Genomic DNA, 25,746 nt, shown 5'->3' on the forward strand with positions numbered 1-25,746 from the left:
TTTACTCATGTTGTTTCACAGCTTAGTATCCATGAGATAATCGTTTTTTCTCCAGTGACATTCTTGGCATTGATCAGACTTCCAGCCCAAGGTACCATACCAGCTCATATCATGTTTTCAATCTCAAAAAAACATGAGCAACAAAACAGGCAATTCTACCTCAAAGACTCATGGTGAGTTGCTTGCAAAACGCAGATAAAGCAATAAAGCTGATTCTGATTCTGATAAGACTTTTCTGAATGGAACTATATTACAGCATTACATTTTGGGGATGCCACTGTGATGAATGTTGACACTTTGATAAAGCATGTTCAATTTGAAATGCACAAGTCTAATTTCTCTTTTAGCTCTTCTGCACCAAGATGTAAGTGGACTGGGCTATGCAGAATTTAAATTATACTATGATACCATCTAGTGGTGGAGTAGTTTTACGAGGCTACCTTTCGATGCCCTTATAAAAACAGGCAGAGGGTTGTCAGTGAAGCTTTTGTACACATGCCTGACACCCTTTACAACAGCTTCTCTCTCTCAAACAAAAGAGGAACAAGTAGTTTTATTGAAAATGAAAGGAATGAGCATCTCAAGATAAATATTCCAGCCGAAATTATAATGCGTGTTTGTTAATAAATATATATTTTTGTAGTATGCGTTTGTTGTGTGAAGATGCCATTTGTTTTAAGCGTACAGCGAGCCCTACATCTATTAGCTGCCATTCCTATTGTGTAGGACTAAAGTAATAATTCAGTCTTGTTTGGTAATGTTAAGGATAACATTGCTTATGTAAAATTTGTTCGTGATTTTTATTTTTCGTCCTGTTCGTGAAATTCAATAAAGTTGAGAAACAAAAAAAAAGGGAAACAGTTGTGTCGCTGAATGATGACGTAATTGTAGGAATTCATCAACGCCATGGCAGCTCATGCTAGCGAGCTTGAGATTGCAAAGAAGAATTTAACTGATGCAATTGGTGATAATGTCAAGCTGTAAGTAAAATGCCTTTCGTGTGTGTTTTGTGGTGTTGGTTGTCTGTTATTGTTCTTGGTTTACCGTTGAAATGCAAAGTAATTCTGCTATTAGCTAGCTTGTGGAAAGTAGCAGCTCGCTATCACTTGCTAATGTTTGCAACATTTCTCCTCAGCAACAGTTATCAATCTGCCAACATTTCTTTGCAGTTACTCAGCATTTATTATGTGCTCTCAGGGAGAAGTTATACACATTTACGTGTTTGTAAGTTTGTATTAATGCAGTTTAAAGGTCTCTGGATGTGTAGCTTGAGATAGAAAAAGAAACTTATATTAAAGAGAGAGAAAAGTGAATCATTTATTTTCACATAACGAGATGGGAGGCTAACGTTACATTATGGCTAACATAGGTTTGTTTATGAAATGAAAGTAATGCAGTAAATGCACCTGAACTCATGGAGTAAAGTGAGTCTTGTGATGATGTTTTCTGTTTTGTTGCCTCTCCATGCAGTTACTGGGCAAACCTGAAGCTATGGTTCAAACAGAAAATCAGCAAGGAGGAGTTTGACATTGAGGCTCGTCGTCTGCTGGCTCAGGAGAACGGTTGGTAACCAAGAAACGCTTCCAGTTGAGTAGTTGATGCTTTCTAGAGAAGTGTTGCTTATTTGTATTTCTCTCGTTCTTCCTTTACAGTCCATGTCCACAACGATTTTCTCCTGGCCATCCTCACACGCTGCCAAATCATTGTGTCCACACCAGGTGAAGTTTCTTACAGAATTAATTGTTTTCTGAAACTGCACATGAGCTTGTGTTTGTGTCCAAGCTTTGACCCACTGTATGTATATAAGCATAGTGTTGCCGATTCATTTTTCAAAAGCCAGTTAGAAGCTATCACTATTCAAAAGTTGTAACATTTAACTAAAGGGAAATATTCTTTTTCAATGTGATCTGTATTCATGTTTTCTTCAATTCATCTTGTGTTCTTCTGCTGTCCTCTAGAGTGTGCAGGGCAACTACAGTGGCAAGGTGGCTCTGCTTCAAAGCCTGGAAAACCAAAAGGGAAGAAGAAATGTTCCTCCAGACAGAAGTTTGATGTAAGTACTTGATATTCGTCCCTGCAGAGGCTGGCTGCGTTAACAAGCAGCTCTGCCAAATGTTGAAATGTTCATAATAATGTAAGTGCTCAAATAATGAGTGGGTGTAAATGTTTTTTAGTGGCGTATAGTTAATCAATCGGTGCATTAACAACTGTCTGTCTGTATCATTTGGATCTTCAGCATCGTTTCCAGCCACAGAACCCTCTGAGCGCCGCCCAGCCTTTCAGCCCCAGGGAGGTGGGAGGTGAGGAGGAGGAGCTGCGTCTAAGTGCCCACACTCTGCTGTTGCCCACGCGGGGCCAGCTGGAGGCCCGCATGATGGTGACGGCCTTCGAGCTGGGCCTGGATAACATCACAGACGATGCCGTCAGCAGCATGATCCATGCTGTTGAGGTTTGTAGCAACTGTCCGCCAGCAATGCTGAGTCACGTCAATTTTGTAATACAAAAATGGCCTCAAAGGGCTTTACAATCTGTACGACATATGATACCTTCTGTCAGAGGATGAGTGAGTACCAAATGAAATCCCTAAATCCCTAAAAAAAAAAAGAATTTGTCAGTGTTAATCTCTTATACAAGGTTGTAATAAACACTCACAAGGCGATGTATGGTGGTCTATCAGGCAACAGGTTGAACACGTTCGTTCCTTTCAGTTTTGTTCTTCAAATTCATAAAAATTTAATTGATTCTGTCCTTGAGAAATTCATAATCTTGTAAATAATTTTCTGTAATACAAAGTATTTCTCTCATAGTTTGTACTGGAATACAAAATATGAGAGAATGCTGGTATTTCTTTAATGGTGGTTTAATTAAGAGCTTAACATTTGATTGACATTGAAACGGGGAGATTTATTTTTTGTACCGCTTATTAAGTATGACTGACAGCTGTGTTTACCCAGGAGGTTGAGCAATGGCTGACGCTCTGATTTATTTCAGCACCACTTGAAAGACGTCCTGACTGCTGTCATCACCCGGAGGAAGGCGTATAGGTTACGAGATGGTCGCTTCCCGTACGCGTTTGGCAGCGATGTCACACCGCAGCCTTATCTGAAAAACAGCCTGGCTGCTTACCGCAGTGTTACTGAATGGTAGGGACAACTGTGTTAGCTCTTAGGTTAGGTTTCTGTTGCTGTTTGTTAAAACGTAGTCGTAGTACTGATCACAAATATTAAGTCCATTGTGATTTTTCCTTTTTCTTACTTTCAGTCCCCCTCCAAGTGCTTCCCTCGCCACTGGCCCACCACCTCAAGTGTCACCTGATGAGGCCGAACAGCAAGCTGTTCACTTATTGGCGTGTTCTGCTGCCACTCTCCCCGCTCCCCTCCCTCCAATCAGCGCGTTTGATCTGCTGGAGGCTTTACAGGTAAGAAACATGTGTTCATGAACGTTTCTCAGTTCCAAAACCTTCAACAAACGTAGTGCCTTATACAGGGATATTCAATTAAAAACATGTTTTCTAGTTTGTTCCTTTGTGAGAGAAACAGGCCTGTGACTTCCTGCCAATAGTTTGAATCTTGGCTTGAAAGGAGTTTGTGCCATTCTAAACTGTACTCGGTGTTCATAACGTTCACAGCTCAGAATGCTGACTCACAGCTGTAAGTTGATCCACACACGGTCAAGGTGTGTAGTGCTACTTTGACCAGGGAGAAGTCTGTAGCCAGAAAGTAGCAGGTCAGCTGCTTCATGCTGTCATCTCTCTTAGGTTGTTGTTTTCTCTAGCGATCTGTCTGCGTTCTGTAAATAATCGATCGATTGCTTAATGACACAGAAAATGTTTAATTTTACACTTAAAATACACCGAGTGACATTCATTTACACTGAATATGTATTCATTACTAGTGGTAGATGTTTCAGCCTTTTTAAGTGGGTGCTTCCTGGTTGTAAGATATTTTGAAATGTTTTCATTGGTCATATTGGTGAACTGCACTTAGACCTCTATGGTTGCTGTTTATCACAGTTATTCCTGTCTGCCCTCATTTAACCATCAGAGGATTGAATGCCTAAATGTCTTCCTGCAACACTTGTCTGATGTAGGTTCACCGCGGTGTGATGCCCTCCCACACTATGTATGCCCTGAACATGGAGCGCATCCTGTCACGGCTCTGGCACCCGAGCCACGAAGAACTGGAGCAGGACCACGTACACCGGCAGCGCCTCGCTGCCAAAGAGGGCGTGCTCGTCAGCTGAGAACCACGAATGCTGGACTGTGTATGAACCGGGGAACCGAACACAAAAATAATCCCCAACATGGAAATAGATGGGGGACCAGTGTGTCTATAAAAAATGAATACCCTTTTCATAATACCTGCAGAATCACATCCCTGTTGCACAAAGAGATAAAGCATGAGTGGAGCTTGATGAAACTGTTGAACAGTGGACACAGAGTGGGCAGTCCACTCCAGACACCGGCCAATAGATGGAAAATTATTTTTGTCTGTTCCACCAGAAATCATTTGTAACTTCTGTTATTTAGTGAGAAATATATTTGTTGGTAAAATATTTAAAGTATTTAATTTAAGGAGGTACCAGCAGATGGAGCACTGGACAGAAAAATGAGGTTCTGATTGGGCCGGTTTGCACCACAGTGTTAACGTTTCGGAGTCGCATATGCAACACAACTATTACATTATGTCCTATAAACAAGGAACAGTTGATATCTAATATTGTAGCAGTGTGTACATGACTAGGTCCCAACAATGTGCTTATAGGAAAGATTTAGAAAGAATAGGCCCTGTACATTACACTCGGGTGTTTTCACTTAATCTGGCTCATTAGGCCTCATCTCGGGGCAGCGCTGAGGTCATCAATTCACGAATACAAATGAGAAAGATGGAAATACAACAGAAAATGTCGATCGGCCACTGTCGGCATAGGATCCTCAAAGAGAGTTCTTATCACCCACACCTGTGTGGGTTCAGGATCCTTAAAATGTGCCAGACAGCTGCCTCCTGTGTCATCACGCCCCTCGTGAACATACCTTGAAACCGTCTCCGATGTATTCCTGAAGCATTTAATGGCGTCTGTCTAGTTCAAAGACCAGCGAGCATCAATCAGTGTTGGTGGTCCACAATGTGTGTAAGCTAAAGCTGTCAGTGCACTTGAATATCTGCTTGTGTGTGTAGAGTCTCGTTCAACTTGAAGTGTGTATAAATGTAACATTGTTTTCTACACAAACTGTTTTATAATTTCTATTACAGACAGTAGTTCTGAAAATAAATCTTAAAATGTGTACAAGTTGTTCACTCGTTTAGATTCAGAATATTCCCACATGAAAATATTTCTTGTGTACCTCAACACACTTCCAAAGTGTGTAAACAAATGTGTGTATGCTTCATAGGTTTGCTCTAGGAGGGAGTCACCAGCTGCAGTGGGAGGACCGTGACTCACTCACCGTCCCAGTGCGCACTGTGGACCTCTTGCCATATTTGGCTGCCTGCTGCTCACTTCCGACACCTCGTCGTCCAATCGGCGGCCGTGTAGATTCGCCAGCCATTACGAGCGCCACACACGACACTGGTGACTCAATATCCCGTCCGCCCCGGGGTCCTTCAATAACAAACTCTTCACGTAAAGCCATTACAAAGACCGTATCCAATGATCAATTATTCAGCAGACAAAAGTACTCACGTGTCCATTTTATTTTGTCATATTTACAGTTCTGAAGTGCTCAAAAAGACAGCGTACAAATATTATTACAAAGTGTTATTTCAGGTCTATATCACAAAGTTGTATGAACATAAAAGGTTAAGAAAGTAAGGCAGGTTTCTTTTTTTTTTGTCAGTAAACGCTACACACACCTATGAGAGTCCTTGCCTAAAAAAGGTGTGATTTGCTTTTTGTTAGTGTTACTTTGTACATACTGTATAGTCGCTGGTGGGATACTCAGTGCTTGACTCAAGTCTTTATGCATAAATTGCTACTTGACAGATTTGCAGGGCAACGCCTCGTTCACATTTTGTGTTTCTGTCAATTTAAAATTTGATCCCACACATGCTCTGGGAGTCAGAACGCAAGGCTGCATGGGACTTAATCACTTTCATTTTAGCTTTAGATATGGACACTTGCCATATTAGCGTGACTGAATACGTCTTGTAGTTTTGAGTGGGGGGGGGGGGGGGGTTTTTTTTTTTTTTTTTTTTTAATCTAACAAGTCGCATCAGAGGGGTATTAGGAGCTCCCTCTGAGCTTTGTCCGTGGTTTGCAGGTTTTGTGGCCTCTGCTCTGTAATAATTCATCGCACTGACCGAAGTATCTTGCAGTCTCCATTCTTGCTCTTTGTCTGCAGAAAATTAGTGGGTGCAGCTTGAGCGGATAATTTGGTGGAAAATGTCAATGAAACGCAGGGGCTCCCCCGCATGGCTGAACGGGCCACATTAAGCTGCATTTGGTCCACAAGAAATGTCCCTTGGTTGTTGTTTTTTAACCCTTGGTAGTCTAGTAAGCTTGGAGCTGCTGCGTCAAAATGAGCTGGCAGCCGCTGTTAACGTGGTCCATGACCTTTTGCTTGAGCAGAGCCAGCTCGTCCCGGAGGACGTTGGCAGAGGAAACCAGCTCCGTGTTTTGGTTCTTGAGGTTTTTGACCCGGTCCTCCAGCCGGGAGATCCTCTCCAGCTTCCTTTTCCGGCATTTGGAGGCGGCCACCCTGTTCCTCAGGCGCTTCCTCTCCGCTTTGATGCGCTCCTGGTTCTCCATGTTGATGGGGGAGAGCGGCGGGGTGTCGCCGGACATCTCGGGCACCGTCTGCGGCTCCTCTTTCAGCGCGTGTAGCCGCGAGTGCTGCGCCGCCGCCGCCGCCAGGTGGTCCATGTTATTGTGGGACTGCTGCGGGGCGACTTGGTAACCCAAAGGCGGGTGCCTCTCGCTGGCAGGTGTAGACGCAGAGCCCACGGCCCGGCTGAAAGCCCCCAAGTTTGTGTACGCCGGAGGGTCGGTGCGTACCGTGCAGCTGTAGGGAATCTCGTCGCTTTCGGACGCAGCGGAGCCGGATCCCATGCCGTTGTTCGCGTCGGTCTGCGCGTCAGGGTGGACGGCGGGGGGCTGCTGGTGGTAGTGGAGCTCCGCCAGAGCCCTCACAAACCCCTCCGCGAACCCCTCCTGCTCGTCGGTGATGTTCTTGGGACAGACGAACTGGGTCGGGGTGGGTGTCGTCAGTCCGGTGCAGGACTGAATGATTAATCGCTCCAGTTCAGGCGAGGCCAGCTTCAGCAAGCCGACATCTGGGGACGTCAGGATGTCCAGGGCCTTGGCGCTCAGCTGGGGCCTGAAGTTTTTCGGGTCGTTGAGGTTTAGCGTCATGGTCTGCTTGAGGGTTTTGGGGTTGAACCCATACACCGTCGGCCCGTCATGCTGAGAGCTGGAGCCATTCACGGCTTCATCGTAAAACGTCGCTTCCATTTTTCTGGACATAAAAGTTTTTTTATCACCTAGAATGAGGTCAGTTCTCCTTTTTTCTTATTAAAAAACCCCAAAGACCGACTGTTTACATGTGCCCCCGTGCCTCCCTAGCTCTCGACTGTCTTCTGGTAGAATCCGCCTATTGTTGAAGTTCAACTCACTTGACAACTTCGTGTCCTGAGAAAACTTTTCTCTCCGGTACCGCGCGATCATCAACAAAAAACCGTTGTTCCCTCCGTCGCCGAGGCTCGGTGTTCCCACACCTGAAGTATCCGCTTTGAGTTGATCCGCCGTCCCGAAACGCAGAAACGGGGTCCGAACGGGGATAATACTTTCTATCACTTCCAACGTGGAGACGAACTTTATCCACCTCTAAGCTGCAGCTCTACTGAAAATAACAATGATGTCATTTCTACGGCCTCCGATTGGCTGGAAATGATATAGTGGGTGGGGTGTCTCTAATGACATGCAGGTTGCTCTGACAACTAGCCATATCCCCGCCCCCCCGCGATGGCTTCTGGGATTAGGTAATGCAGACGGTGGAGCAATGTACGCCGGGATTACGTAGTGTTTTTGAATATTTAGTTACCCGCTCAATTATTAGTTACCCATCCTGAAGCGAGGGCTGCTCCAGATGGTCCGTGGGGTTTAACCTTGATCAACACACAACAGCGAATCAGTGTTCCCTCAATAAGACGTTTGTGTTCAGGAACATATATAAAGTTACACAAGAGAGCACATTGAAACGATTACCTCATTATCAAAATGCAGTGACATGAAATGCAGTGTCTCGTATATTATATATGCTGTTACAGCTTAAATGTGCTGTACGTTCGCACAGTGAGTGCGATTGGCTGGTAATGTTAAGGGTTAACGATAGAAGAAAGAAAATTAGGTCACACCTGCATTTCTGCTTTCTTTTGTTGTGAACGCCACATTTTAAGAAAATGGCTCTACTGTACTTGTTTGAGTTGCCGTTCTAACTTCTTGCAGAGAGAGAATGGAGATATGTGCTCTGAGAAACACAATCAACGTTAGTGGCTGAATATTATATAAAACATACAATAAATATGACTGCGGTTTTCATAGTTCTCAACATACCGACACATAGTCTACAGAGATTTAGACATATGACAACAACCAACATGGGCAGCCACCATACACTGCAGCAAATATGAGTCAAATTGTTACTGTAGTATTTATATTGGATTGTGGTATACTTGCTACTGGAATTACACAATTAATTAATATTGATTTATAGAGCTAAATGTTAAGAATAATCGATATAACAGACATTATGAAACTCTTACTCTTCTAAATTCATATTTTATTGCAGAATCCAATAGATTGTTAAAATATCATAGAATCAAAGTGGTAATAGCTCCAACAACCAATAATTATATGTCATTTGTGACATATATATATATCTTAACCCGGTCATTCATATATGTATGAATTGAGCCAACACACGGAAGTAACAATAATGCACGGATGAATTAAAAAGAGGTCACTGCATTTATTGTCATCAAGGTAAATCGTGATTTATACATCAGCCCTGCTTATAATTTGCCCACTTGATCTTTGCTTGCACACGTATTTCAGTTGCGGATAATGCAGGAAATATATTCATTACATTCTGTGGTTGACGCTCATAATATGTGACTGAAGGCTCTGTACAGCTGCAGTCCACTCTGTCTGGCCATCCCCCCATTGTATTATTCAACATGTTCTCCTCAAGCCAACTATAAATAAGTTAACAGCCCCAGACAGCCTGGGAGAACCAGAGCTGCCTGAGGTCAACACTCTTGAGATGACATGTTGTCCTCACAACGCGACGGGTGCAACACCCATTTGGGAGTATGTGACACCCTGAAGTAGAAATCCAGCGTTGGAATGCTTCAGAAACTTGTGTGTCTAATACCACAGTGGTAATGCAGTTAAACAAGACCCCAGTTTCTTTCATGGTTCCTCCTCTCCTAACACAATAGAGCAACTTCTACAGAAACAATAACTTTCTGAGCCACTTAACTCTCTCTGTGTCTCTCTTTGAACACCTGTGTTAGGCCCCACTGAGGAGTTGCCTATTTTCCTATCAAACTACCGCTGTGTCCCGGGTGTGCTTCCTGTTTCTCTAGAAGCTTTTCCCCTCTGCTGGCCTGATGGGTTCGCTTTTTAGATAACAGCGCTTTCCTCCTGCCTGCCCGGGCCAGCTGTTTCCACTGCATGCAGTTTTTATAATCAGGAGCTGGTCCTGCCCCGTCTCCCAAAATGCCGGCTTTTGTTGTGCAGAGGAGGGACAGTCCAGGGTCCATGGAAACACTCACCCCCTTTCATGAGAGAAAAACATAGAGAAAGACTATATATGCATGTGTTGATGTATCAACAGAGCAAAGTTTTGATTACAGCAGGCGTGGACCAGAGGGACACACGCACGCACACACACACACAGGCACACACACACACCAAGCAGTGAGTGAGACAGATGAGATTTCAAACACTGTCCATGCAGTGTTTGTTGAAGCACATCTGTTTCTTCCTGTCCTGCTGCTTGGTTTTTCTCTGTACTTCATCTCCGCTCATGGTTCCTGGTCCAAACACACTGATCACAGCCAGCACCGCTTCTTTGAGACAGCTGTTGATCTCCTCTAAGAAAAGAACCCAATAGAGGGAAGTGACCAGGCTAGTTGCAGACTAGAAAGTTTCACAAATAAAGTCTTTGTGTTTTTGATGGCAGGTTTTGTGACATTTTGCCGCCCTAACGCTAACAGATTATTATCTGTTACAGTAAATCATGTCCTTCAGTTTACCTATGTGTGGTTAGTAAGTTATGTACACTGTCTTTACTCATAGTTTTTCATAGACCGTTTTTACAGGAGACATTTTGAGTTTAAAAAAAGCACAAGTGTACTTAACAACATTGCACAATGCACACCATTTAGTTTTGCTTGTTCCAGAGCCCTTGCATTGTGCATACTCAACACGTTTCCATCCCAACTCATATATTGACGCTTTGTCAGAACCCTCAGCGTCACTTTCTGAGGCACTTAGGGGCATGACATAAATCAAAATACGATGCTCCACTATGTTAGCTTTAAACACGTGGTTAAAGTTGTGAATTAAGACAACTAAACCACTTAGTTAGCTTGAGGAAAAACACCACAGTTGGGCTTAAAACAACTACGTAAACTTAGGTTAAGGCAACAAAACCATTTAGTTCGGTAAGTACGTAAAGCTTGGACAATGTAACGTACGGAAAACATCACTGACGCAACTTACAAATAACTCCAACACCGGCCTCCTGGTTGATTGTCCTTTTGGTTTGACCCATCCACCTCCACATCCTCCCTGTGTGTGTTTTTTTTTGGGGGGGTCTTTTTACTACATCATTACACTACGGGAGCACTTTCTTTGGTTGTCTAATAATGATGTGGATGGGTTGAAATTGTGTGAAAGGCCGGTACATTTTATAAAGAAGACAAGAAGTGCCTTCAATCAATTTGTTTACTTTGTTTACACAGACAAGATACGGAATAAAACAAACCTTTTTTTGTTTGTCAGTTTGCGGAAATATGGTTGAACACAGTATTATTTAGGACTATGCATCATAAGAAAATAATAGACACTAAAATAAAACATTCTTAAACCTAGATTTTTGCACAATTACGTTTGATAAAGGAAATGTTTGCCATTCAGTTATTGAGAATTGTTATTGCAGTCAGATTGGACTACTTTAACTCAATTGAATATGTTTTCGGTGTCATATTATTCGACATATTGCATTCCCTTATCCCACAGTCAGTACTATGTTTGGAAGATTTAGACAATTTTTGAGTTACAATGATTTTTCCATGACGCAATAGTCTTCTAAACATCTGGATCCTCCAAACATAAGATGATAACGAGGGAGAAACAGAGAGGGAGGACTCTAGTAACACATGGCGCTTACTTGACTTCCTTTGGACTTTACACCGCTCAGCATGAGAGGGGAAAAAAAAAAATCGACTTTGCCCTTTTTGTCCGGTTTCGCGTTCCGTAGCAGCCACCGTCTACACAGCACAAAGTACGTTTAACAGAAACTCAAAATTGATATTTTGTGCGCTGATATAAGATTTTGATCAGCTGGTAAGTTCGGTTATGTTGTTATAACTGGTGTACACATGTCCTCTGTGTTTGATAACGTCTGTTGTGAAAGTTATTCCGTGCAGAACACGAGAAGAAAATCTCAGTCGCTGCACTGTAGCGTTTATTATTCAGCAGGATTCCAGTGTCTCATGCGCCAACACATACACAATAAGTCATTAATTAAAAGCAAATGTAATATATACATACGTTGATAACTTGATATGTGTTTCGGTTCAATTATTGCGCAACAGTCCATTAACTGTTGACATTGACGGTGTAACCTGGTTAATGATCAACTCGTGGGTCCTTCCCCCGCTACATTCAGCTGGTCTCATCATGGCTGAGGTTTACTATGTTGGGGTGGACGTGGGCACCGCCAGTGTGAGGGCTGCACTGGTGACCAGGGCTGGCCTGCTGAAGAGCACTGCAGAGGAGCCCATCAGCATCTGGGAGCCCCAGTCTGACCACTATGTGCAGTCCTCCACTGAGATCTGGGAGAAGTGCTGCACAGTGGTCAAGGTAAGTTACTGGCATGGTGAGGTAGAGCACTGGTTTATTCCCTGCCTTTAATTAACATGCCCACCCAATAACATCAGACAAACTCAAGTGCCCCATGATAAACCCTATACCCTCTTATAATCTCTCTACAGGTATTACTTACGTATACAACCGTTGACCTAATTTATATCTGTTCCAGAGAGTTACCCAAAGTGTGGAGAAGAGTCAGGTACGAGGGATCGGCTTTGATGCCACCTGCTCACTCGTGGTTTTGGACCAAAGCTTCCAGCCTGTGCCAGTCAGTCAGGATGGTCAGTGAAATATTTATTTTATGTACAGCCTGACCTGTGTACTTCAGGAAAGCATAATGTACATACATCTAATTGCACACTTTGGGTTATTAAAGGTGGAATTAATCATGTTTTTGAAATGCTGATTGTAAAATTGTACTAGAATGGATTCTTTTTGAGTGTTTTGGTATGAAACCTTTCAGTTGTTGAGTTTAGCTTGGATTGCTGGTTTTAGTCTAATGTAATTGGATAGTTTATTGATCCCTGGAGGTAAAACCTCCTCCTACACAGCGAGGTCAGAGGTCAGGGTCAGCTACAGATCAGAACCCCTGGAGTTGGTTGGGACTCATGTTATTTTCAATGGACACAGGAGTCAGGACCCAGGTAGTTAGGTTAAATGGCTGATCATATGCTGCCTAGATAATAGATTAATATCACAGTCTGAGTTTTGTTCATCATCTCCTTACATAGACCAATTTAATCTTAAAATATTTAGTATATTTACGTTTTGCTCTCACTCTAACCGCATCCTCCCCCTTCCCCTCCTGACTTTCCCAGGTGACAAACAAAGGAACATGGTGATGTGGATGGACCATCGTGCTGAAGAGCAGGCCGCTCGTATAACCAACACCGGTCACAGGGTCCTGAGCAGGGTGGGAGGGGTCATGTCACCAGAGTTGCAACCCCCTAAGCTGCTCTGGCTCAAAGAGGTGAGAGGTGACCGAGGTCACCACAGGATCACTGATCTCTATATGTTTTATTGTCGCTCTCTGTAGTGGCTGCTGGTTAACATGTGTGGTGTTGTTATAGTTTTTCTTCTTTATTCACCTTTTTCTCTCCATACTCTCTCCCCATATTTGTCCTCTTAACCTGTAGTGCTATCTACCAATGTAGGTTGTTTTGGTGTGACTTGCCTAGTTTTAGAGATATCGTCCATAGAGATGTCTGTCGTCTGTCCAATGTAATGGGACTATCTGGCACTCGGCTTGTGGTGCTCAAAGCTCCAAAAAAATACATCTGAAAAAGTAATGTCTCTATCTCCATAAATCATGACCCGGTTACTGAAGATAATCCACAGACCTTGTTGTGAGCAGTTTCACGTAGGATCTATAGGTCCATCGCAGACATCTCTGCGGCCAATATCTCCAACACTCGCACCAAACACAATCTAGACTGATGAATATCACTACAGGTTAGAGGAAAAATATGTATTTTTGATTTTGTCCCTTTTTAAGGTCTGCCAGTAAATGCATGTGCTGTTATTACTCACTTTTTGGTTCAGTAGCACACATTTATTTTGTCTTATAATCAGAATCTAAGAGAAAGCTGCTGGAACAAAGCTGCTCACTTTTTCGACCTTCCAGACTTCCTGTCGTGGAAGGCAACGGGCTCTTTGACTCGGTGAGCTTTGTTTGGTGATTGAATGATGTTTAAACCTCCTTTTTATTTACATGTGCACTATGTGTTTGAAACATGAATTTCAGAGTGGGATTAAAAGAGTTTTTACAGTGACCTACAAATTGTTGTTAGTGACTAGTCTCATAATGATGAAGCTAAGCTGCTGAACTATTATCCTTGTATTGAAAAGAAAGAATGGGGTTATTCTGAGACATTTTAAGAAATGTGGGTTTCATCACAGACAAGTGTTTTTTGATACGTTGGTCTTCACCAGATGCTCTTGATCTGTTGGCGATGTTTCACAGGTCTTTATGTACTCTGGTGTGTAAATGGACTTATTGCCCTCCAGATGGATGGGATGCTGGTTTTTGGACCAACATTGGACTCGAGGATCTCCTGGAAAACAACTTTTCCAAAATAGGTAAATACATTAACAAACAAGCTTATAATCAATTGTATATTTTAAGATGGAAAGAAAACAGAAAATGTTGTTAACTTCATGTTCTTTTCAAACACATCATCTACTCAAGAGTTCTTCTGTCATTATTTAAGCCGTGCCGTGTTATGTCATCCAGGCAGCGCGACTTGTTCTCCAGGGAGCCCGTTGGGAGACGGCCTCACCCGGGAGGCAGCAGCAGAGTTGAATTTGGAGCCAGGAACTGCAGTCGGGGCTTCTCTCATTGATGCTCATGCTGGAGGCCTTGGTATTAACCTGTTTATTGGACCAGTCTTTTTCTGCCTAATATATCTATTTTTTCCTGTGTGTAGGCAGATTTCTAGGTCCCACGTGGCTTTTAAAGTTGAAAAGTTTTGAAACTATAAACTTTAATAACCATAAAACATGAAATGTGTCATCAGTAGGGTGCACAGGGCAAAGTTATGTTTACCAATCTTGCCAGACCTTGATACTTCAAAAGACACCAGAGGGAGGCAGGAGATTTAATATTTATGTCTAAAGTTGACATTTTGTTTTAAAAAGTTGAAGCTCCTGGAGTGTCAAAAATGTAGATGTCCCTCCACTAGGGAGCATAAATAAACTTAACTTCATGACTGGTTAAAATGTTAATATTTCTTGCGCAACAATATAAAGGTTAGCATAGTTGTGGTGATAGAGAAGGTCAGGAGCTCGTCAACACTAGATTTCACTTTCAGGGGAATGTAAATAACCACAGCATGTTCTTGGAATAGTTTTCAGTATCTTGTGCACAAAGCTGAAAACCTGACCTGGTACCTAAGGAAAGCCATTAAAGTGTCCCAAAGGAAAAGAGTTTATTCACCGGGGTAATTGATGTTTGATTTCAAATAGTTACTGTGCACAAATCTGTATTCTGGCCTGTTGGTGGTGCTAGATGAAAGGCCAGGGGGTCTAGGGAGGATGAGTATCATCATGTGCAATGTTCATGGCACTCTGAGCCAGTAGTTGTCCAGATCATTTTAATATTTAGCGTTTTTTTTCCTTTGTAGATAGCTGACTGTAGCAGTGATACAACAAGGGAATGACTTGAATTGAGAGTAATTGAAGTAGGGGTTTTGCAATTACTGATATGCATTTTAGACTGCTCGCCCACCAAAACACTGCCTGCTTTGATAGTTTGGGGCAAAAATGAAATAAGATGCAAGAAATAAAAAAAGTCACTAATTAATGCTGCTGTATTACTGTATCTGTGAGCACTTTGTTCGCTTCAGGGCAGCAGTCGACCATTCCTCCGGCTCACAAACCCTACCCATCTGGTTTTGCTCTGGGAGATGAACTGCTCATGAACTCTGCCCTCTGACCTCCGCCTATCACACATTGTCGTATTGGTCCGAGGCTAAAACACTCATGTCACAGTGATGCACACTGCCTGCCCCCTCACACAGATGAACCTTCCACCTTAAACTCAAACCAGCTTGACAAACATTATTCCAGCAGTTAGTGTCACCGCTGAATTCCATGTGAAGGTTAAAGGAGCACTTCAAAAGGATTTAAAGCTTTTCATCTGCAAATCATTGTGATTTGTCCCCGACAAAGGGGAATTTTGCGAACGTTGTATTGGGAAACACCAAAAAATGTTTACGCGTATTTTTCCCCTGCGAATGATTATTTCTGATGGTTACAAAATCGGATTTAAAATGTGTGATTTTTCTCTTTCCAGGTGTGATAGGTGCAGATATAAAAGGCTTTCAGTTGCCCTGTGAGGACCAGCCGATCACCTCGCGCATGGCGTTGATCTGTGGAACATCAACCTGTCACATGGCGGTGAGCAGTTTACAACTACATTTCACCCGCTGGATGACTTTTTGAAAAATACTCTTAACTATAATATATATAAGGTATGAACTGATGACCTTTCTGACACTTTCACACTTTTTCTGACCTTAAAGTTGATGTAAAACTAAGATAATACCAATAGGGTATGCAATCTATTAGCAGTAGTCTGATGAAAATGTAATCTAACGTTGAAACAGTAGTGGTTTCCATTACAGTATTTCTGTTAGCTTTTAACTACAGCTGTACCTCCATCTTTGTAGGTTGCCAGTGTGATATGCTATGCAAACTAAAACATGACGTTTTTCATCCATGTGCATCAGATCAGCAAGCAGCCTCTGTTTGTGCCAGGAGTGTGGGGACCCTGCCTGTCTGCCATGGTGCCTGGCATGTGGCTCAACGAGGGAGGACAGAGTGCTACAGGAAGGCTGGTCAGTCCTCTGTCAAGCTTTAAGCAGGCTTTCACTGACCCGCTTTATGCTGTGCAGCAACAGAAGAGACAAAATGTATACAATCCGTGTGTAGACGCACCCAAAAGTCACCCAGACCTGAGCAACTGGCCACATAAACGACAATGTTTAAAAGCCGTCTGTCTAAATTAAAAGTTTAATCAATAATTGAAAATAATTGATAAACGACTTATAATAAACAACAGTTTAATCTTCACAGTCATCAGCTGTGTCACCTGTAATCCTTTCTGTTGAATTGTGTTGCTGACTCCTCCCTCAGATCGACCACATGGTGAAGGGCCACGCCGCCTCCACCCAGCTCCAGGAACAGGCACGGCAGAGGTCAGCTGATTCATTTAGTGCTGCACCTCCCAAAAACCTTCCAGCACAGCTGTCATCCCTGGTTAGCTGATGTATAATAATGTTTAGTCAGCTTTGGGAAGGTTAGAAGCTTAGTAAGGTTGTGTACTCTATACCGGCTATTCTCAACCACTGGTGGGCATCAGAGCGACATCTAGTGGGCTGCGGATGTACTGCCAAATGGTTCGATTAAATTTAAAAAATACTAGGCTATGGACTAATTTACAACGCTAGTTGTTTTTAAATCAAAATGTGTTCAAAATTTCACATAAATAAAAATGTAATTCAAACAAAGCATAATTTTAATGACCAGTTCCATGTGAACATTTCCCCTTAGTGGCAAGAACATCTACAGCTACCTGAACACCCACCTGAGTTCAATGGCTCCCTCCGGTTCTACCGTTGACCGGCTGGGCTCCAGTCTTCACCTGTGGCCGGACTTCCACGGGAACAGGTCGCCCCTGGCTGACCCCACCTTGAAGGGCTCGGTGAGGGGACATGAAATATTATTGACTGCACTAACCTACAGAGTTGGAGCGGTCGTTGCAGACCCTCCTAAAACTTTTAAGTATGCTTGAGAGGTTGCTTGTTGATTGTATTGCAATTTAGTTTTATTTAACATTTTGAGAAATACGCATATGTAGGTGAGTTAGATGAGAAGATTGACGCTATCAGAAATGAGAGTGGTGTCAATGTTCTCATCTACATCTTAGAAACTATTCTTTTAACCAAAATAAATTCAGAATACTGTTAGCTATCAGCTAGCTGAAGCAGCTAACTTTACAAAGCACCAGTCAGACTTAGGGTCAATCCTTATCGCGTAACAAAATATCTGAGTTCGTTTTTTTGTTTTTTTTTGTTTGCATCTCATGTTTTTTTTTAAATGACACTGACAACATTCACTTTTAAAGTTTTCACACAAGTATTTTAAAAGTGCAAAGAATTAACGTGACTGAAATGATTTCTGTATTCAGTTAGCTCATCATTGTTTCCTGACCACATCTGTAGGTTCATGGTGCAGAGAACTGTTGAGTATTGTTTCCACTGAATCACTGGTGATTTGAGATACCAGCCCCTCGGTGACAGCTCTGCTTTCACCAACCTTTTTGTTGGTGAAAGCACCCCTCTTGTGACTATTATTCAGCACTGAGACATTTTGGCACAAATGACTCATTACTGTTTTAAAGGTGATCGGACTGCCACTCTCCCAAACCTTGGACGACTTGGCCCTGCTCTATTTGGCCACTGTACAGGCCCTCGCTGTGAGTCTACTGTGTTTTATTTGTTTCAAAATGTCGTATGACTTTCTCTGAGCCTCACGCTGACAACCTTGTACTTTAAAGCAGTGATTCTCAAGAGTGGGTCAGGGGACCCCCAGAATTCTGTGTCACTGTGTCAGGGGGTCCGTGATTTGCTTAGCTTGGATTATTAGCCGGCTAGCTAGCTAGCTAGTGAGCGTGGAGAAATATCAATCTGAGTTATATCGAGTTTGATTTTATTGAGAAGAGCGACATCAGATTACAAAGAACCCTTCATTTAAGAACAAAACAAAGTGGTATTAGCCTGATTCAAATTGAAATGGGGTTCTGTTTATCATTATGAAACAGCTCTGACCTATTGAGGTTGAAAAGCATTAGAGTATAAACAGTTTCTATGGCATCTAAGAGTAGAAATGGTAGTAAGCATTATGCTAAATTAGTGTTGTGATTATGAGGGTCCTTGGAAAATGTAAGGGGTCTCTGGCCCCAAAAGGTTTGAGAACCCCTGCATTACAGTGTGAAGGAAGGTGTATTTGTTAACTGGTAACCTGACTCTCCTTTCATCTTCTTCTCTGGTTTCAGCTTGGGACTCTCCATATTCTGGAGGCCATGAAAGAAGCAGGTCATGACATCAGAATCCTCTTCATGTGTGGCGGGTTGAGCAAAAACGACCTGTTTGTCCAGATTCACGCTAACGCTACAGGTGTGAAATACTAACGAGGCATGATGACAGCTTTGATGTTGTGAGTGACAGTTAAGCTAAACAGGCATTTATCCACAAATGTTGAATAGTCGTAACCTAAAAACTTTTGGTTTCTGTACAATTGCTACTAAACCGTAGACATTGTTATGAAAACTTTTGTTAATTAAACCTCCCTTGGACACTTAAGCTAAATCCACTTTTTGTTAATCTTGTCCTCTTCAGGATTGCCTGTGGTGCTGCCAGACCAGATGGAGGCTGTGTTGATAGGAGCAGCAGTCCTGGGTGCATGTGCATCACAGGACTACAGCACTGTACAGGTGGAGTGGCCCACAGTGTCTAAACTAAGGTCATAAAAGTGACAGGGGCTTAGACAGAAGAGACTTAATTCTTTCGGTTACATTTGGCGCTAATAATTAGGAATATCCTTGTGTGCTTTTACACAAATGTTCTTAATATGTTTTCAAATATCCACATGTAAATACAACTACTGTCAAAAACGGGCCACTGCTGATGATAAATATTCCGGGGAAATTTGATGTATAGTTTTTTGTACTCGATTACAAGATGTAACTTTCTTACAAAAATATCACACAAAATCACAGATTCTCAAAAATATGTAATTAGTTACAGTTGTGTCTTTGTTTACTCTTCAACATACACTCACGTGGAAATCTGTTGTACAAGTACAGTAGTAGTATTCCAATGGAAATACTCTGAGACATCATAAATAGTCACAATCGAAATTCACAGTTGCTGTTTTTCGCAAGTGGAAACGATACTACAAACAATTACCCTCGTGCTGAATATTGCATGAGAGGTACTGCAAGTTGTTTTGCTCTTCTGAATGCACTCTTCTGTGTGTGTGTTGCAATAAACATCTCGGTTCCCAAAATCATAAAATGTTTTTATACGTTTAAAAAGACCCAACAGGATAGCATCTTTCATTAGAGCCCCTCTGTCTTCTAAATGTCCACTTCCTGCAAACCACACACCTCCAGTTTGTAGTGCAGACCCTGAAATAAAAAAAAATTTTTTTTTTTTTTCTTGAGCCACAGCAGACATTATGCTGTTGTTTCCACAGTATGTAGTACTCCTGATGAAGATTAAACTGAGCTTCATGGGGGAAATCAGTGGCGTTCCTTATTTTGCAATATATTTAGCAGTTTGCAATCCAATGCTCTTATTTTGTAGTCTAATAAAATGGACCTAAAAAAGTATAAAGTGCAAAGTGCTTGCCTCAGCCACAGAGAAGATTTGTGGCACAATGTGTTTAAGATATGAAGTGATGGTTAAATCTTTTAGGTCAAGCTGTCATCCCTCTGTGCCTCAGTACCAAAGCTCGGAGCACAGGGGAATGGCAAGCTTTTAAGCCAGATATACTAAAAATAAGACGTTATTGTTTAGACTAGGCTGCACCTGTCAACCCATTTTCAGCCATAATCACTGCAGGCAGTTGTTGTGTCTGATCCTCTGAGCTGCACACAGTCAACTGGCTGGATTTCTTTTAGTCTCAGGCAGCAGAGAGGCCCTGCACTGCATTAGTCATAAACTCAGAAACCACTGTAGTTGCCTGGTGTTAATGCTATAACTGGGTCACGGCTGGAACTGAATGTGCATAACATGATTTATTGAGTGATATTTGTCTTTGCAATTTATGTTTTAGGAGGCAATGGAGAGAATGGCTAAAGTGGGGAAAGTTGTTCAGCCTGACTTTGAGCTCCAGAGGTGAGACAAAGAGAATTATCTTTTAATATCGGGTGAAAGTCATGGTCGCTGTAATGGTTTGTGGGATAGAAATATAAAAGAGTTAAATATATATGATGTTTAATTCAGTAAGATTGCAACATATCAACATATTTTATCCAAGCAAATGTTGACTTTTTCAACAACTTGCCTTTTCAAAGGAACCAATCAAAATGTATTTCTACCCTTTCCTTTAATTCTGTCAGATTATTCTGATCTTATACATTCATGCAGTTGAAAGATATATCTTTTTTACTTTTACTTTTATTTCTACTGGGAAGCATTGCTTTTAAATGTTTAAATATATAAAAAAACAGATTGTGCAATATTGAGCAAGCAAAGTCAAGGTGAGGTGGTGAGTAGTGAGGGAACTTTGTGATGTAAGAAGTCTGTGTGTTTTGCTACAAACTGAAACATCCACTTCCATGCATCACATTTGTGTAATTATTGTCGGCGTTTCATGCTTTTCTCAGCTTCTATGAGAGAAAGTACAAAGTGTTCCTGCGACTGTTCGCCCACCAGAGGGAGTACCAGGCCCTCATGAATCAGAGATGACATCACTGGTGGGAGGCGGCCGAGCTGGAACTGACTCTCTCTTTCGTCACAGTGATGACAAATCCGCACACTGGCGACGAGAACACCAGTCTTGACCTTGCTGCTTTTCCTGATATGAACAGCCCCGGACAACAGCTCTCTGAATATCTGTCGGGAGGTTCACTCGGGTCTCATTATGTGAGCTTAGACTCCACTAATGCAGGATTTCAAACCACTTGGCAGATGACAGTAGAGAAAGACCTCTGTGGAGACGAGCTGTTGGAGCTTTGTAATGGCTGTCTGCCTTTTAGATCCACTGCTGCAGTTCTACCCAAAATGAAGAGGAGTGAATGTGGCGACATCAACAGATATGATGACTCGCACCTCGGCTCTCTCCTCAAATAAACGCCGTCAAGTACTGTCACCTTCACATGTGTTCTTAATAAATAATTTAAATGATAAGTCTGTGCTCATGCCTTTCACCAGTCACTCCAACCTAATGTGTTTTGATATATAATTCATTTTTAATCAGCTTGTCCCTTGTCCTAACTGTATTTTATCCTATTTCCTAAAATGAAACAGTGAAATGTCTACATCGACGACTCAACCATTGGAGTATAGATACAAGACTTTTAGTGAAATTTGAATATGACCCGGTAGAACCAATGCAAGCTACAGTAATAATGTATGTTGAAAGGAGGCAACTGTACATGTGAAACTGTTTTTATTGAAGTACACGTCAGATAAAATGAATACATAGGCATAGCATTGTTTGCCCTCATTACGTAATCCTTTGTGTAACACCACAAACTACTTCCTCTTGCGTTGGTCCAAAAAATCATATCACTGTTGCAAAGTAGAAGCTTCTCTGCCATATTGTTTGTAATATATATGTTCCCATCTCATCCCTATCTTTCCAAAAATAATCCCCCTTTTGAAAAGTAGGCTGAACATTACATCTTTTATTATTGGAGTTGTAGTAGATGCTGTAAAACCTCCAATTTAGAAAAGTCCTACATACATTCCTGAAGACATTGGTTGTTGTTCCCTGTTATACCTGCTGACTGGTTTATTTACCTGGTAGGGACAAAAACTAGCAGAAGGTCCAAGAACGAGAGCTGCTGGATTGCGTGCAACACAAGAGAGTGTTGAATGTCGGTGTTGTCCCTGCCCGTGACTATTGCTGAGGTGTGTAGCGCAGGTACTTCTTGCCAGAGGGCAGGTCTTTGGAGTAGACGCCAGCTGGGAACGAAGAGGCGGCCTCCTCCTCAGACATGCTGGGAGGGACCATCACACAGTCTCCAGGCTGGAGGAGAAAGAAACCAGGTTATTCTTGCATGGCAGCAGGTCAATTCCTGTTTCTATTATCTTTGTGGTCGGCTGCTGAAATGATTGGTATAAACTGAGGTAACTTTCAAAGGTGTGACGTACCCTCCAGTCGGCAGGTGTGGCCAGTCGTGTCCCTGCTGTCAACTGGAGTGAGTCCACCACTCGCAAAATCTCATCAAAGTTGCGTCCAGTGGTGGCCGGGTAGAGGAGTGACAGTTTTAGCTTTTTGTCAGGGCCGATGATAAACACCTACGCAAACGAAGACAGAGAGATGGAGCCTGACTTGGTTACTATTTATTCTATGTGCATGAGAGTAGATACTATATTTAGTTTAAATGCTTCCTTTTAAGCAGGGAAGTTGGATTTTGATTGTGAAGACTCTTACACAGCGGGCAGTGAGTGGCAGGCCGTCTTTGTCCTTCTCATCTGGGTCCAGCATGCCCAGGGCCACTGCCAGCTCCCGTTTACTGTCCGCTATGATGGGATAGGGCAGCGAGCAGCAAGCAGACTCGTCACAGTTGTATGCCAGGATGTCCTGGTCAGTACAGAGACACACAAGCCCGTAGTTATTTATAGCTGCACCGATGGAGCTCCGTTGTTTTATAAAAACATGTGATATTTATGATCAAAATAAAAACTAAAGGAAACCAATGTAGTGCAGCACGGACAAGTAAAGATAGAATTGTGTTTTCGGGTTGTCCATTCATTCTCGTGAACGCAATATCTCAGGGACACCTTGAGCGATTTTCTTCAAATTTGGCACAAACATCCACTTGGACTCAAGGATGAACACATTTTGATTTAGTGGTGAAAGATGTGACAGATTTTTTGGCCATAATATAAGAATTCCTTTTCCTCATAGGGACAATTTCACACAAATGTCTTAATAGCATAAAATGATGAAGTGATGACATTTTGGACTGACATAGATGTCAACTGCAAGTTGCAGTCTAGACTAAATACATTCAAACTGCTGTCATAAATACATTTGACCATAGCATGTTATCCAATTTCCCACTGAATCGGTGAAGTAATCCAGTTTTATAGGTGTTATGTCAATAAAAAATCCTGGGAAATTGTAATATTTCCCCTCAGTTTTATAGATCTAGGTCTAAGTTATATATATATAGTTTCAACCATATTGGCATGATTTGTATTGATATGTATTTCAGTGTGTAGTTAGGACCTGCGACACAATATAGTATTAGTAGTCATCAAATCCATTGTTAAAAGGGTTATGTGTAACCTGTCTAACTCCTGACCTGCAAAGAACTATGATTACCGGATTGCTCACCGTAAAGACAGAGCTAACTACATAACAGTTTTACCAGCGGGGAAGTCCAAACTTTGATGCTCAGTACGCCATAAACATCCTTCTATACGTGTTGATGCTGTAGCTATCACACCTTGGTCCAGCCGTGATGATCCTCCAGGCAGTCGATGGACAGGGCAATCATTTTGACGTTGCGTTTACTGAACTCACTGCTCAGTCTGGCAGCTCGACCCAGCTCTGTGGTGCACACCGGGGTGTAATCTCTGGGGTGGGAGAACAGGATTCCCCATCTGGAATTAAAAAGAGCAATCAGTGAGGGCCGTGTCAGGTACATTTAACGGTCTGTGCTTCTGTAATGAGCAGATGCAAGCTGAGGTTTCACTGAGGTTTCCATCGCACGCAGTTTCCTCTCATCAGACAGAAATCTCTAATATTGTAGTTACACAATCAGATGAACATGCATCTGACACCAAACTGACAGGATGTGACCTCTTTGTGACAGAAGAGGCTTTTTTTCTTGAAGTCAGCGATGTAGTTTTGCACCATCGAGGGGTTTAAGCTTTGAACTCTGGCTTATTTAAGCTTTTCAGTTGGAAACTTCACTATCTGATCAACAGCCCTATGATCTGGTCATAAACCGCTGTACATCTGAAGGTTACCAGAGATTCATGTGTCCACCACATTATAGAACATTATTTTTAATGGCATGTGCACCTGTAGGCTACAATACCACCTTTAAAGGTCTTGATGCTATCATAAGCAAATGTCTAAAGCAGAAGTCAGTAGCAGTAACAGGAACTGGGCGCAAGCTCTCTCCCTCTCTCGTGTAAGCTGCAAACTCTGTAAGCCTATAAATAAGGATATCAATATTCAAGAAGCCTACTTACGAATCACCGAGAAATTCGTGCATTTTGATTTTGCCATTGGTGGTCTCCACCTCGAAATTTGGAAGTACATCTCCGAGCAGCAGTCCCGGCATATTCAGTGTGACCGTGGAGGTGTTCCGCCAGCAACAGCTCTGATGACAGACGCTTAATACAAAGGAGGCGGAAGCTCCCCTCTCAACAGGCTACTCTATTTACATATGCATCCACTATGAACTGCACAGGACTGCATAAAATGACTGACTGACTTATAGAAAGCGCTCCGGTCGCGTTTTGATTGATTGGCACAGTTGTCTCCATGTTTCCAAATGACCAATTTACGCACGCGTATGGCCCGTTTTGTAGCAAGGATTTAAAGTGCTGCACTGAAACACTTATCCACGAAAATATGTTTTAAAATATATGCTCTCGTAAAATCGACATTTAAGGAAAAAACATACATTTAAAACTCCATGCTAATTACATGTTAATAGGAATGATAATGTAGCTACGTGACCAGAGCAGTCCAGTTTTGGTGTTAACCTCTACATCCGGAATTTACAGGATGTTTTGCGTCGGAGTGCAGCAGTATTAATGTGTTTATTGGTCACAGGTGGTCGATAAAGAAGGATGGATATATTGCTGAGGACACTATCAACCGAAAATGTCCTCACCAACATCCAGACGGAATAGTTGCCGTGGAGTTGTTTTTGGAAATCGGGCATCATCTGAGTGCCATGTCCGCCGCCGGGGCTCAAGCTGTTCTAACTTTTCCTCTGGAGCGCAACCTGAAGACTTTCCCGTCAGCCTGAGCCAGCCGATATTCACCATAACGCTCCGGTTTTTGTTGGCGATAGATCTTTGGCTGTCCAAGCGGCTCGGAGTATGCGCCTGTGAGGAGTCTCCGTGGGGCAGTTTAGGGTCCTTGGTGGAGTTCTCTGGGCACGTCATCCCGTGGCTCATCGGCCCGGTGTACTCTCTGCTCCGGGGAGAGAGTGTGGCGGGGCAAGAGATCATGCTGAATCTGGCCCTGGGTGAGCGAATGTGTGTCGATTGTTCAGGTTTTTTTTAGTAACCAATAATGACTCAGTGTAACTTAGACATTGTTTTGGACTCATGCAATCTAGTTGATCTAGTTTACAATGCTGAAACCGAAGCTGGATTTAATTGGAGCATTTTTTATTTAAAATAAAAAGGCTAATTAAAGTCAACTGTGCACCATTTACAG

At 42.4% G+C, this 25,746-nt stretch overlaps 4 protein-coding genes across 7 annotated transcripts; 2 read left to right on the forward strand and 2 right to left on the reverse strand.

Moving 5' to 3' along the window:
- The first annotated feature begins 873 nt into the window (after positions 1 to 873).
- tada1 (transcriptional adaptor 1) lies at positions 874 to 5,791 on the forward strand. The gene is made up of 8 exons (XM_031855160.1): positions 874 to 980; positions 1,471 to 1,562; positions 1,653 to 1,718; positions 1,959 to 2,053; positions 2,237 to 2,449; positions 2,992 to 3,143; positions 3,262 to 3,418; positions 4,090 to 5,791. The coding sequence occupies exons 1-8, from the start codon at positions 907 to 909 to the stop codon at positions 4,240 to 4,242; spliced, it is 1,002 nt and encodes a 333-aa protein (XP_031711020.1). The 5' UTR covers positions 874 to 906; the 3' UTR covers positions 4,243 to 5,791.
- On the reverse strand, positions 5,676 to 7,850 carry LOC116387777 (transcription factor AP-1-like). Its single transcript, XM_031855161.1, has one exon. It carries the CDS (start codon positions 7,459 to 7,461, stop codon positions 6,490 to 6,492), a length of 972 nt encoding a protein of 323 aa, XP_031711021.1. The 5' UTR covers positions 7,462 to 7,850; the 3' UTR covers positions 5,676 to 6,489.
- On the forward strand, positions 6,259 to 25,156 carry fggy (FGGY carbohydrate kinase domain containing). Of its 4 annotated transcripts, none has more exons than XM_031855155.1 (16): positions 6,259 to 11,571; positions 11,897 to 12,090; positions 12,269 to 12,380; positions 12,918 to 13,069; positions 13,672 to 13,760; positions 14,063 to 14,178; positions 14,333 to 14,461; positions 15,893 to 15,996; positions 16,329 to 16,436; positions 16,735 to 16,796; positions 17,152 to 17,302; positions 18,002 to 18,076; positions 18,656 to 18,776; positions 18,999 to 19,093; positions 20,440 to 20,501; positions 20,993 to 25,156. In XM_031855155.1, exons 2-16 carry the CDS (start codon positions 11,908 to 11,910, stop codon positions 21,072 to 21,074), a joined length of 1,641 nt encoding a protein of 546 aa, XP_031711015.1. In that variant the 5' UTR covers positions 6,259 to 11,571; positions 11,897 to 11,907; the 3' UTR covers positions 21,075 to 25,156. The 4 variants fall into 4 exon arrangements, with proteins under 4 accessions (XP_031711015.1, XP_031711016.1, XP_031711017.1 ...); XM_031855156.1 differs by having other exon boundaries at positions 6,259 to 11,509; XM_031855157.1 differs by having other exon boundaries at positions 6,259 to 7,488.
- On the reverse strand, positions 21,761 to 24,802 carry LOC116387779 (peroxiredoxin-6-like). Its single transcript, XM_031855163.1, has 5 exons — positions 24,543 to 24,802; positions 23,789 to 23,945; positions 22,768 to 22,917; positions 22,485 to 22,631; positions 21,761 to 22,359 (listed from the first exon to the last, which is right to left on the reverse strand). Exons 1-5 carry the CDS (start codon positions 24,632 to 24,634, stop codon positions 22,231 to 22,233), a joined length of 675 nt encoding a protein of 224 aa, XP_031711023.1. The 5' UTR covers positions 24,635 to 24,802; the 3' UTR covers positions 21,761 to 22,230.
- Positions 25,157 to 25,746: the final 590 nt, after the last annotated feature.

The sequence above is a fragment of the Anarrhichthys ocellatus genome, unplaced genomic scaffold (assembly GCF_004355925.1).
Source record: "Anarrhichthys ocellatus isolate YVR2014 unplaced genomic scaffold, GSC_Weel_1.0 scaffold15, whole genome shotgun sequence".
Lineage (NCBI taxonomy): Eukaryota > Metazoa > Chordata > Actinopteri > Perciformes > Anarhichadidae > Anarrhichthys > Anarrhichthys ocellatus.

Excerpts from the sequence above, each read along its gene's own strand:
- tada1 (XM_031855160.1), top strand. The coding sequence starts at position 907 with ATGGCAGCTCATGCTAGCGAGCTTGAGATTGCAAAGAAGAATTTAACT. Across the intron at positions 1,719-1,958 it reads AATCATTGTGTCCACACCAG|AGTGTGCAGGGCAACTACAG; the intron begins GTGAAGTTTCTT and ends GCTGTCCTCTAG. Across the intron at positions 2,450-2,991 it reads GCATGATCCATGCTGTTGAG|CACCACTTGAAAGACGTCCT; the intron begins GTTTGTAGCAAC and ends GATTTATTTCAG.
- LOC116387777 (XM_031855161.1), bottom strand. The coding sequence starts at position 7,461 with ATGTCCAGAAAAATGGAAGCGACGTTTTACGATGAAGCCGTGAATGGC.
- fggy (XM_031855155.1), top strand. The coding sequence starts at position 11,908 with ATGGCTGAGGTTTACTATGTTGGGGTGGACGTGGGCACCGCCAGTGTG. Across the intron at positions 12,091-12,268 it reads AGTGCTGCACAGTGGTCAAG|AGAGTTACCCAAAGTGTGGA; the intron begins GTAAGTTACTGG and ends TATCTGTTCCAG. Across the intron at positions 14,462-15,892 it reads TGCTCATGCTGGAGGCCTTG|GTGTGATAGGTGCAGATATA; the intron begins GTATTAACCTGT and ends TTCTCTTTCCAG.
- LOC116387779 (XM_031855163.1), bottom strand. The coding sequence starts at position 24,634 with ATGCCGGGACTGCTGCTCGGAGATGTACTTCCAAATTTCGAGGTGGAG. Across the intron at positions 23,946-24,542 it reads CACGAATTTCTCGGTGATTC|ATGGGGAATCCTGTTCTCCC; the intron begins GTAAGTAGGCTT and ends TTTTAATTCCAG. Across the intron at positions 22,632-22,767 it reads TGCCACTCACTGCCCGCTGT|GTGTTTATCATCGGCCCTGA; the intron begins GTAAGAGTCTTC and ends TCGTTTGCGTAG.